Raw genomic sequence first — 12,083 nt, 5'->3', positions numbered from 1 at the left:
AACTGGAATTGCTCCAATTATTTCTTGTTAATGCCGATTCTGTAATGAGGATGAGGATATACAGTCTTCTAATTGTTTTGTGTAAAGAGATGATGCTTCTTGGAAGCAGAGGCTCTGCATTATATCGGGGTCTTTCTGTACTCAGAACGTTAGTAGAATGTTACAAAGGCATATGATGGGCAGCTAGCAAACACTCTTTGACTTGAGCTATGGACTGACGTCTCTGTAGATAAGGATCGGGGTATTATTTAAATTAACAAAGGTCTGGGACTTTCATGTAAGTCACAGATGACTGTGACGATAGGACACATTTTGAAATAATATGACTAAGAGATGGCATCACACATCTTATCAACGTTATTAAAATAATCAGTCCAAAGTTGGTTTCAAAGACGAACTTTACTCAGATTACTAAATTCTTATCTCCTTTACCTTGAGAGTGATGGTAGCTGGAGAGCGAGGTAATGGTTGTGTGGGAAGGCTCTAGAGGGATTTGGGTAAACCATAGTGGGACTCAGGGTAGAGAAGAAAGCACTAGTGGTTGTTTGGGTGGTAAACATTTTTTGTGATGTTCCAAACTAGGTAGAAATGGCGATTAAGTTATACCAGGGAACCCAAAGATAGGTAAGCAAATTATGCAAGCAGCATTTTTTATTTAATGAACAAGTTGCTTTCCCTTACTACATTTAGCTGAAGTATCGCCCTTAAAATTTTCAAAATGATAAAAAAAAATCTTGGGTCATCTTTTTTTTTTTAAATGTGTATTTATTTTGAGAGAGACAGAGAGTGTGCTTGTGTGAACGGGGTAGGGGTAGAGAGAGAGAGAGAGAGGGAAAGACAGAGTCCCAAGCAGGCTCTGTGCTATCAGTGTGGAGCCCAACATGGGGCTCGATCTCACACCCGTGAGATCATGACCTGAGCCAAAATCAAGAGTCGGACACTTAACTGAAAAGCCACCCAGGCACCCCAAATCTTGGGTGATCTTAACCATTTATCAGAGTCCTGGGTATATTCAAAGATCATGGCATACATAAATATTTTTTATCATTCTCTATCAGCACCCAAGTTAGCTATTTTTCGGACTGCTAAGAGAAATAAAAATTTGACCACACCTATGCTGAGATGCCTAAGCATCTTTTGCACACAGTTTTTTCACTCTGACTCAGGGCTGGTGGAGGTTTGGATGAAGGCTTTCCAAGTTCTTTTTTCACTGCCCCCCACCCACCTGCCGGAAGACAATAGAAAGTGACAACAGCCAAATACCTTTAAATCTGTGAGTTCTGATCAGTTATGACTTGAAAGCTTTATTCTTTTATTATTTATCACTCATTAAATGCTCTGGCTCTCCTTTATTAAATGTTAAATCATCTTAAGTGGTATGGTTCTTGCTATTTGAAATGGCAAAGTGTACAGGAAAAGAGAAAGTGGCCCATTTCCTTGTTAATGTGGCATTCAAATAAAACAGAGTGAGCTCAACAGACAGGTCAACTGACTGCTGATGGGGATTCTGTACAATTATTCATAATACAAGAACTATAATTAGGGAGAAAATGTCTCCTTATAGCACCACTGAGATTACAAGGCAGGAATTCCATTTTCCCATAGGGTATGGATGGCTGTGAATCAGAAAATGCTTGAATATGCCCCTCATTGCTTCCTTTCTCTCATCCGGTGACAGGACTGAAGAGCTGCCCATGGCAGCATGGCCATAACAAGAGCCCACTGGCTTTCCAGGGGACCCCACTTGCAATTTTCCCTGCCCATATTGGTTTCTCACTCTCTCGACCAATACCGCTCATATAGCCATGCACATAAGCTAGCGATCAGGAGAAGCCTGAGCAAATTAGGAAAAGGACCATAAAACAAAATTCTACACTTAAGTCACATTTAAGGAATCTTGTTGACCATGAATTGGAACTTTTTTCTTCTTCTTTTTGTTTTAATCAGTATATTTTTCTACCACAATGATAGTCCATCTTTTCTTGAGATTCAGCTAATGAGGGTCATCTTCAGCTCTGCAAGATGACAAACTCCATGAGGGTAGGCTCACGCTATGTCTTGTTCTCCGCTATTTCCCTAGCACCTTGCAGTGTGTATGGTATCTGCTGGGCCCTCAGTATTAGTTAACGAAACGAATGGGCTCCCTTACTTCGGCTTACTTAACACTCGTAGGTATTTCACACACAGCAGGAAGCGAGCATTAGTTGTACAAAGTGAAGACAACAGAGACAAATGAAAGTCTTTCCTCTTACCTTATCTTCACTGCTTCGAAATAGGTTAATTTGAGGGCACTTTTTAGCTCCGGATGAAATATCCAGCCAGTTTTCATAGTTGTCTAAAGGTACACAATCTTCTTTGAAGGTACACCTATCAGAAAAAGCAAAAGGCAACAAAACAGCAACCCCACACATGCATTAGTTCAAAGTTTCTCATACTTGGTTCCAGTGCAGAACGCCAGGCTTTGTGGAGAAGACTATCGATTTCGAGTGAGAATAGGAACATGATGCTAAAACCATGAAAAGCAACAGGCCAACAGCAGAGCGTTTTTCCATCATGTCTATGAGCAGGGAACAACACATTGAAATGTAGACAACACGTTGAACTTAGACTCCCGAGGCACCTCTCACGATGACATCGCCAAATACATCCAAAGCATATCCTCTCGCGGATTCTAAAATTAAAGAGCTCCCTTCCAGAAAAACCTTGCAAAGCACAGCCCAAGAAGGGGTTTACAGATCATATAAATTTTAGGTTTGTGATTTGTTCCCAGAATATCAACCTACTGTGCAAATTTTTATTACAAAAATAATAAAGCTAGCTTGTGCTTTGTTGTATGATAATTAAATATAAATATTTCAAGGGCAGAGTCCTCCCAAGAATGTGATAAGCCATTCCATAACCATCTGCTACATGACATTTATTTAGACAGAAACCCAATTATATCAAAAGATATGGGTGCAACACTTTCCAGGGCCACTGTCTCAAGTCTGTCAGCTCACAGGAAGCCCCAGATAAATCTTAAGCTGTAGCCAGGGCCAACTCCTTTGATATACATGACCAAGAGCTGAGGGGTGAGACCGGTCCTTTGCTCGATGTCTCAGTCACTCTAGGTCATGCTAACTTGGGAACTCCTATCTCACCAGAAGGGCCGCCAGCCAGACGAAAAGAATGAACACCAAGTGTCATGTTAGTCTCAAAGGTGCTGAATTCCACAAACATTCCACTAAATACCATCCAGGCGAGACTAAGACATCTCTGTTATCTAAGCCTCCCCAAGGCCTCAGGTTAAAATGAAGGGGCAGGGGAGAACCAGTGTCAGTAAGTTTGAAAAGAAATGGAAAATTCTTGAATCATGAGATCGAAAAGCAACCAAATGATAACCACATTCATCTGTGGGGAGTCCCTGAAAGGACCGGAGTGCAGTGGGGTGTGGTCCCCCAAAAGGTATGTGACTTCACAAGCATTTCAATTCTCCTTCTTCCTCTTCTCTCCTTTTTTAATTCGTAAGAATTTAGGCCCCACGGTTTCGTCTTTGAGCTCTGCGCTAATTTGAATATGACAAAAATAGAACAGGAAGCCAGCGAGTTTCATTAAACATCATCCTCAAGCACAATGCTTTGAGCAAGTATTGGGGAACCCTGTTTGCTAAGAGCCCATTGGTGTCCAAACTCCCCTACATCCGTGGCAGTTCCTTCTCCAACACCCTGACCATGGGGATTTTCAAAAGCGGTTCTCCTCAGCTATAAATTTATCCGACCCTTGATGGCTAGCTCGTCCGTCACGGACATTAAGTTCAAATTCAACGGCCTGTCGGTGTCACGGGGCGTTTGCCACAGAGGGACAAGTATGGCTGGACTGAAAAACAGAATGATGAGGCTGGTTTCTCTATTTTGTATTTGAGAGAGATTAGGACTGCCAAAAACTACCTGCCTCTCAGGGGCACTCCAGTTTGTATAAGGCGCTTCCTCTGTCTCTAAGAACAACAAAAACAAAAAGCCAGTTCTAGAGAGACCGGAGTACAAATATTGTCGTAGGCTCTTAATGCTGCCTGGAAGTCAAGGCCCAAGGCTGCCAAAAAAACAAGTGTAAAATATTTCATACAAATAGTGCTGCGATTTGCCAATTTGTAGGCACAACACAGTGGTGCCACTGAGTTATCACTCCCTTTGCTGAACTCCTATAGCGTTTCTTGTCGGAGCCACACATTTTGGTATTTAATCATATGTTGTGTTGAATTACAACTTAACTGTTTCATATGCCGGTGTCATTTCTCCCCATGTCAGCTCTAAGCTCCTCAAAGGAAGGGAGAACGTTTTTAATGTTTCTTCAGCAAATCCCTCAGTGTCTGTCAGCATGATATGCAAATACTGGGCTTCAATAAATATTTTTGAATGGGTGGATGAAATATGAAATCTCTATAGGTTCTTTTTGGTGATTTTTCTTTCTCAAGTTCTCTTACAATTTAGGTCTGACTCCTACTTACCATAAACAGACTATTTTTAATGTAAGCTAAAAGTTCAAGTCCGGGGCCAGAGAGGGAGAAAATTAAGAGCTGAGGTTTTAGCTTTTGGAAGTTGATCGGTTTATCTTTTGGAAAAAAAAAGAAAAAAAGAAAAAAATATATAATGAACCTCTTCCTTCCTATTTTGTGTAAGGTAGGAACAAAATCCAACCATGTTAAGCAACTCAACATAAATTTCTTATTTTTAAGACACCTCTGAAATTTCGAAGCTCCCGTTTCTTGCTTAACAGTAAAAATAAATAAATATATATAAAAAAAAAACAGCAAACCGTGACACTAAGAATGCACAACCAGATGGTCAACCAACAACAGTATCTTATTACTTCTCCAATATTGCAGATGATAAAATCTTCATGACAGCACATTACCCACGCATTCGAATTTCTTAAGGAGGGGGTGCAGATCTTGGGGCCCCCACGTTTTAGTAAAACAAAACCAGGTGTTTTGAAATTATCCCTTTTGAAAGCTGTCATTCTTACTCCTGTGTATCACCAAAGCAACGGTCAGGCGCGTAGACACGTAAGCCTTTGCCCAGATGAAATTTAAAATCTCGTGGTGGGGCGCAACTCTTGGTGAGGCTGACCCTCACGAGGTGCTCTCAGGTAGGCTGATCTCATAAGTGGCTTCATTTCAATTTCTTCAGGCCACAGATCAGAGGAAAATTGGATTCGGATTACAATGAGCACATTCTGGAGAAACTGGCAAGCGATGTATTTGCTTCCCTTACTCTGTGTTATTGCTGCTGCCCCACCCTCTACGGGGGAGGGTCCACCCAAAAGTCCTAAGATTCCCAATCACTATTTTCTTTTTCTCGTCCTTATTTCTAGCTGCATCTCATGCCCACACGATAAGGCCACTATGCAGACACTAGCCTATTTGCCAGTCAGGGAATAGCAGCTGCTCACATGCAAAGAAAAGACTGTCTGTAGAAACAAAACAAAGCAAAACCCAAACCAGAAAGTTAATTAAAAAAAATTTTTTTTCCTTAGGTGAAAAACACCGTGTGTGGAAATCCTTTAGTGAAAAAGAATAAAAAGGCTCGTTCTTACTAGTTCACTATGAAATCTGCTGTAAAGCTTAACCTATTCAAAATAATAAGAGTTTGATAAGGCTCACTCAACTCTATAAGTACATGAGCCACCCCTCCCCCACCCCCAACTCATTATAAAGTATGCTCAAAACCTATCCAGGCCTCCACTCTTTTTTTTTTTTTTTTATGTTTATTTATTTATTTGAGAGAGAAAGAGCAAGTGCGTAGGAAGGGCAGAGAGACAAGGAAAGAGAGAATCCCAGGCTCTGGGCTAACAGTGCAGACAGAGCCCGACGTGGGGCTCGAACTATGAGATCACAACTTGAGCCGAAATCAAGAGTCTGACGCTTAACTGACTGAGCCACCCAGGCGCCCCTAGGCTTCAAATCTTGAACAGAAAGGTTCCAGATACTTGTTTCTAAGTTTGCTGTTTGGAATTCAGAAAGTATTTTCATAGTATGGGTTTGCTTCCTGAACTCCTGGAAATCTTTCTAAACCCAAATATCCCAGAATAACTACCCCAGGCACCTGCAAGGAGGGAGCACTGCCCTGACCAGGCGCTGGACCGAGTGCTCTCAAGTAGTACTCCCCCTTCGTCCTCACAGCCACCTCATTCTGCAGGGGTGACACAGAGGCTCAGAGAAGTGCAAAAACGTGCCAACATCACACAGCCACAAGCGACACGAGTCCGCCTCCAGAGCCACCCACTTGGCCACTCTGTTGCACGGCCTCCTAGGAATCCTGACAACCGCGTAGTAAGGTGTGAAAGGGTAAAGGTGTTCAGAGATCCCCCTGGCTTCCTGGGGCCTCAACAGTGGTTGGGGGCTGGGGCTGCGCCGGGACGAGCCCCCCAGGATCAGAGATTAAAGAAGGTCAGACAGAGTCTCTAGGTTGAGAGGACATCAAGGACTGGGTGGGGAAGGGGGGATTCTGCGACTCCCCTGATTTTCATCTGTCACTAGCCCTGAATACAAAACATCCATCTACAGGTTAAAATCCCAGGAGGCCCCCATTTTACAAATCTACCGTGCCCCCCAAATCGGCTCGCTACCCATCTGTTTGTCATGTGGAATGCACATTTCCCCTCCCCGTAGAAATAATGTTATAAACAGTGATTAGGTCTCCAGGTTAGCCCACAAAACCTATTTATCCGTAATGTAACCTTGGATGCTATATATTTGCAATAAAGTGTAGCCGGAAACAATGAGATTGCAGCCATTTGCATTATATAGCAGTTTTTCTTCTACTTTACTTGTGTTTCTGCTCAGCTGGTAGTCTGGGAACAGTGCCCAGCTGGATCGACTTTTACATTTATTACTACAGTATTATATTTATACAGCATTTCTGTTTTTTTTTAATGGGTATGATTTAAATTATTAAATTGTTTTCATGCCAACAGAATGCACAGGGAGACCTACCTCTGAAAAGGAGAAGTTTCCAGGCAGGTGAAAGGCCACTGGGCTGGGCTGGGCTGGGCTGGGGGACCCTGGAATCTGACTCTATTAGGCCAGAATCAATCAATCAATCTCTCTCTCTCTCTCTCTCTCTCTTTTTTCTCTTGGTCAGTGAGAGTTTATTGGTCCTTAGCATGACATCTCAGTTACCAAGATAAAGTCACATACACGACTGCAGGTAAAAACACGTAAAATAATATAAAAATATATTGAAAGCTACTTTTATGTGTGTCCTGAATTAAGTGGTATAACAAATACTATCATAAGCAGAGAGCTTCAATCACACAATTCAGTCTCACTGAAGTTACAGGAGTGTTTGTAAATACGAGTTTTAAAATCTAAGTTACAAACATGTAAGCACTGAAAGACTAGTATAAAAGTGAAATGTGGCATCTAAGTGAGCTCTTCTGTCATTAGTTGACAGCCTGGGACAATGAGGGAGCCTTGCCTCACCTACTTTTTGAGGTACGACTATCCAACTAGGTCAGCAACATGCTGGAATACTTAATGGTCTTTGAGTTGACTTTTCCCTTTTGCGAAGCCCAAAGAGCAACCCAGAGCTTATCACCGTGCAAAAATTCTCCAAACTCCTAATAGAATTTAGGAGGGAACTTTTTCTTGTGACCCGCAGTGTCCTGGCCCAGTGTCCTGGCCTCAAGCCAGCGAGTCCCCAGGGCTCAGATGGGGCTGACTGCCAGCAGCCCCTTCCTAGGGAGATCCCTTTTCTCCAATTTGTGCCTCCTCCTTCTGATAAAAAAAGAAAAAAAAAAATCTCGTATCGAAACGTAAAATAACCCATCGCTTCAGAGACCTCACCATGATCACACTCACTCCGGGTGATATAAAACTGAAGCCACTAATAGGAAAGTTGGCAAAAAGCATGTGAGCCCTGGAGGACTTCTGCCTGCCCCTAAGAAAAATCCTACTACACCTGGTGTCCCTGCCGGGCCCCTGGCGTCCACTCCTAAGGTCAAAATCGGCAACACAGTGCCATGGCCCTTCTTCCCGAGACAGCCTAAGACCCTGTCCTTCCACCTGTAGCACTCAGAGGAATCAAGTGGATCTTCAATTTCACAGTCAGACCCCTAAGGCGCCCGGCAGGTTCCAGAAGGGGTGGTGCGGGGGAGCAGGCATCCTCCCTGCCTCAGTCCTCAAAGAGCCCACTTACTCAACCTTGAAATAGAAACTCTGAACTCAGAAACGTAACTTCTACTTCCTGCCACTCGAATTTCATCAGCATCCCCTAATCTAATTGTTCGCCGAGAGCAGACAGTCCCTGAAGGAAACTGATAACTAAGCATCAGGTCATTGGCTGGAATGTGGGGTTGGTGTGACCTATTCCAAAGATTCTATACTGATATAATATCAGAAAACTTTTCACAAGGAAACAAATCCAGCCTCTCAGGGAACGGAAGGCTGTGTCCACATGGGGGGAAGGTTTTGCCAGGAGAGCATCCCAAGGTCTTCTGCTAAGTGATATGAAACAGATGTCTGCATTTTTAGGAAAGGCACAGAGGAGGACCCAGGTGGTCCCCAGGGTTGGGGGGCTTTTATGGACACTGTCAGTCCACGAGATGAAGAAACCAAACTCGACTGAACAGAAGAGAGTAGGATGTCACTGTGGCAAAACTACACTCCGAATTCAAGGCCTCCGGAGTCAGAAAAAGGGAATGTCAAAATGCAAGATCAAAATAACTTGCCGGGGAAGCTGAAAACTTGGATCTTCATCACTGGAGCTGAAAGGCAACCTACATGATAAAATTATGCTAATAACAGAGACAATTTAGAAGATTTTTTTTTTAAATGAAAACATCTAATATTCCAGGCCACGTTCTTTCACATGATTTGATTCATTGTTTCTTGGTAACAAACCTATGAAGAACAGAATTGTCCCTGCTTTACAGATGGGGGAAACTGAGGTGCAGAAGGCACCTTATTGCTTTCCCAAGGTCACAGAGTTAGCAAGTGGAGGGGCTGAGATACAAAAACCAGGCAGTGTAGCTTCCCACGTCCATGGTCTCATCTATGAGCCTATATGGCCTCCTACAAAAGCTAACACTGAGCCCTTCCCACCAGAGCAGGGCCAGGCACTGCTCTGAGGGCTTTCTGGAAATCAACTCATTGATCCTGACAACCACCTCAGGAAGTAGGTAGGTATTATCTGCTCCACGTCAAGCATGAGGAAACTGCCGTGCAGAGAGGTCAGGTGGTGCGGTATGGGTCTCAGCAGTCCTCTTACTCCTGTGCCAAATTCCTCAGGGATTCCAAAGGCTTCCCAGGATAGCAACATCATTAAGTGCCAAAATAAAACTAAACAGGTTCTCCCAGAGCAGGGCCATATAGGAAAATACAGGTTTTATTCACTTCTTGGCATTTTTCAAAATGTGTTCTTTGGGTTGTTTTGGGTGTTCGTGTTGAAGTAGGGTTCTATTGTTACGAAGGTTTGGGAGACGCTGGTCAAAAAAAATTTTTTTAAACTAATTTCTCTGCTGCAGGACTTCTCAGAGCCTTGAATATGCTGGTGTACTTTGTAACTTTCCAAGGCAGGAATGAATGATCTTCCAGCTTTTTAGAAGCTCTAGTATGCACGCCAGGAAATACTGCCCGATCTTGGTTAATGAGCAGTTAATCAAATAGTGGAAAAAATAGAAAACCCTGGGCCTTTCTTGGCTTTTTTCTCAACTCTCATACTCGGTTGATCATGACCTATTACTTCTCAGCATCCGTCCAGGCTATCTCCCACGTTCCACCCTCATCCATCACCTCTCACCTGGGTTCCTGCCTTCCCACCTCCAGTGCCTCCAGTCAGCCTCTACATGGGCATCTAGGTTATTCTCAAACACAGAGTGATCATAGTACTTCCTACTTAAAAACTTTCAATGGCGCCCTTTTGCCTACATTAAACTCCTCCACCGATGTGTCTTTTAGGACTAGGAGCCTAGAACACATGTTTCCATGTCCAAGTCTATAACCTGACCCTAGGATCTAGCCCCTGCGTTCCTCTCCAAACTCATCCCTAGGCAACTGTGGATTGGTGAGTCTGTCTGTTTGATTAACACATGCGGTGCTAACACGCCTGCCTCTTCCTATCATATGCTGTTCCCATGGTCCAGAGTGCCCTTTGGCCTAGAATATACTTGGTGCAATTATGTTCCTTGTTCAAGGCTAGTTCGATGGGACTTGCCCCATGATTGCTTGCCCAACCTCTAGGCAGAGCAGTCGCTCCTTCCTCTGTGTTCCTGTGGCACCTTACGTCGGCTCCAGGTATATACAGCACATAGGATTGGTTGCTGATTGCCTCTCTCTCCCACCAGACTGTAGGTCATCGAGGGAAAGGCCCAGCTCATTCACCTTGGCACCTCGGTCTAGTATCATATTTGGCATCCACACCACAAATATTTACTGAGGGCCCCCCAGACACCAAACACCACAGCAGGTGCTGCAAACACATCACTGCGTAAGCCGGTTAAAGTACCCCTGTTAACGAGCTTATGTTCCAGTGAGGCACACAGACATAAACCAGATAAGCAAACCCTAATTTAAAATAATTTAAAATTCAGGTAAGTCTTCTGCAGACACCAAAAAAAGGAGCACAGAGGAACTACTTTAGATTGACCGGTCAAGAAAGATGGCATTTCAGCTCGGAGTTCAAGGATGAAAACCATCCAGCCATATCAGGAATGATGGGAACAGCATTCCATTCCAGGCACAAGGAACAGCACATGCCAGGACCCTGAGTTCACACAGAGGTTGGTCTCTGCAAGGAACTGATTAAACACCAGACGGGCTAGTAATCAAAGGGGAGAGTGATTCTGCCAATTACAAGCCAGTGACCTCGGGCAAGTGACGGGCCCTCTGTGTCTCAGGCTGTCCATCTGCAGATACACAGATGATAACAGGTTCTACCTCATGGAGTTGTTACAACAACGCCTCGGCGAATATTAGTAGCTGTTGGTATATTTATCACTTGGGCAAATGAAACAGACTGTAGGCAAAAATTTGGAGAACATAAGGTAAACAAACAGAAGGGACCGGGGCAATAAAGCTACCCAGACTGCCCGCTGGCATTGCCCACATACAGCAGGTCAACACTCAGCACACCTTTCCTACGTAAGGAGGCAAAGTTCAAGGCTTCTTGGAAGATTCTGAATCATAATGCTCCTTCCCCCCAATACGAAGGGGCCCCTTGGGGTCTCTCCATGCCATGAGCCCCGGCTGTGAGCACTTTCCACAGTGGACGGATGGCTTTTGGTCAGTGTGCGCATCCCGCCCTAACCGTGAGCTTCTCTGGGGCAGAACCTCATTCATCTCTGTTTCCCCCAAGGGCCTGGTCCAGGGCCTGACCCACAGCTGGTATTCAACAAACACTGGCTGAGTTGGATTAAGAATTCAGTTTTCGGGGCGCCTGGGTGGCGCAGTCGGTTAAGCGTCCGTCTTCAGCCAGGTCACGATCTCGCGGTCCGGGAGTTCGAGCCCCGCGTCAGGCTCTGGACTGATGGCTCAGAGCCTGGAGCCTGTTTCCGATTCTGTGTGTCTCCCTCTCTCTCTGCCCCTCCCCCGTTCATGCTCTGTCTCTCTCTGTCCCAAAAATAAATAAACGTTGAAAAAAAAAAATTAAAAAAAAAAAAAAAAGAATTCAGTTTTCAAGTGACTAAAATTCTTGACTATGTCTCCATGATACCAGCATAAGGTGTTTCATTGATTTTTGTTCGCTGGGCTGGCCTGTTAACTGGCATGGTGGAAAACCAGCCTTTGTCTTGAAACTTGGAGCTGTTTAGCGCACATAAAACACATTTGCAGCCTGAAACACTCACACAAAAGGGATTTGTAGCCTTCACCCCATGTGGTTCTTTTGTAGGTGATGCGCGTACTAAAGTTGGTGTTTTTATTCCCAAGCGCAAACCATGAGCTGAAGAGTTTAAGGAGGTATTTTTAAAATATGTAACATGGAAGTAAAAATAGGAAACCGACGGATGCCTCTTGAGTCAAGGAGCTCTGGGTTCAAAGCTACTTGTCCACACATTCCCGGTGCAGCTGGGGGCACATTCCTTTCCCTCTCTGGGCTTCAATGTCCCCG

The 12,083-nt window shown here is 44.1% G+C and overlaps 1 protein-coding gene across 1 annotated transcript in view; it reads right to left on the bottom strand.

Moving 5' to 3' along the window:
- The window catches only part of PLXNC1 (plexin C1), a 149,726-nt gene that overhangs the window by 88,549 nt on the left and 49,094 nt on the right, over positions 1-12,083 (bottom strand). The window contains 1 exon segment of the mRNA XM_047065087.1: positions 2,253-2,367. Within this exon segment, the coding sequence (XP_046921043.1) occupies positions 2,253-2,367 (115 nt within the window).

This window comes from Lynx rufus, unplaced genomic scaffold, assembly GCF_022079265.1.
Source record: "Lynx rufus isolate CCGP_SWC_20201006 ecotype Redwood Valley unplaced genomic scaffold, mLynRuf1.p SCAF_7, whole genome shotgun sequence".
Taxonomy (NCBI): Eukaryota; Metazoa; Chordata; class Mammalia; order Carnivora; family Felidae; genus Lynx; species Lynx rufus.
The sequence above is the reverse complement of the archived record's forward strand: the minus strand, read 5'-3'. Positions and strand labels throughout refer to the sequence as shown.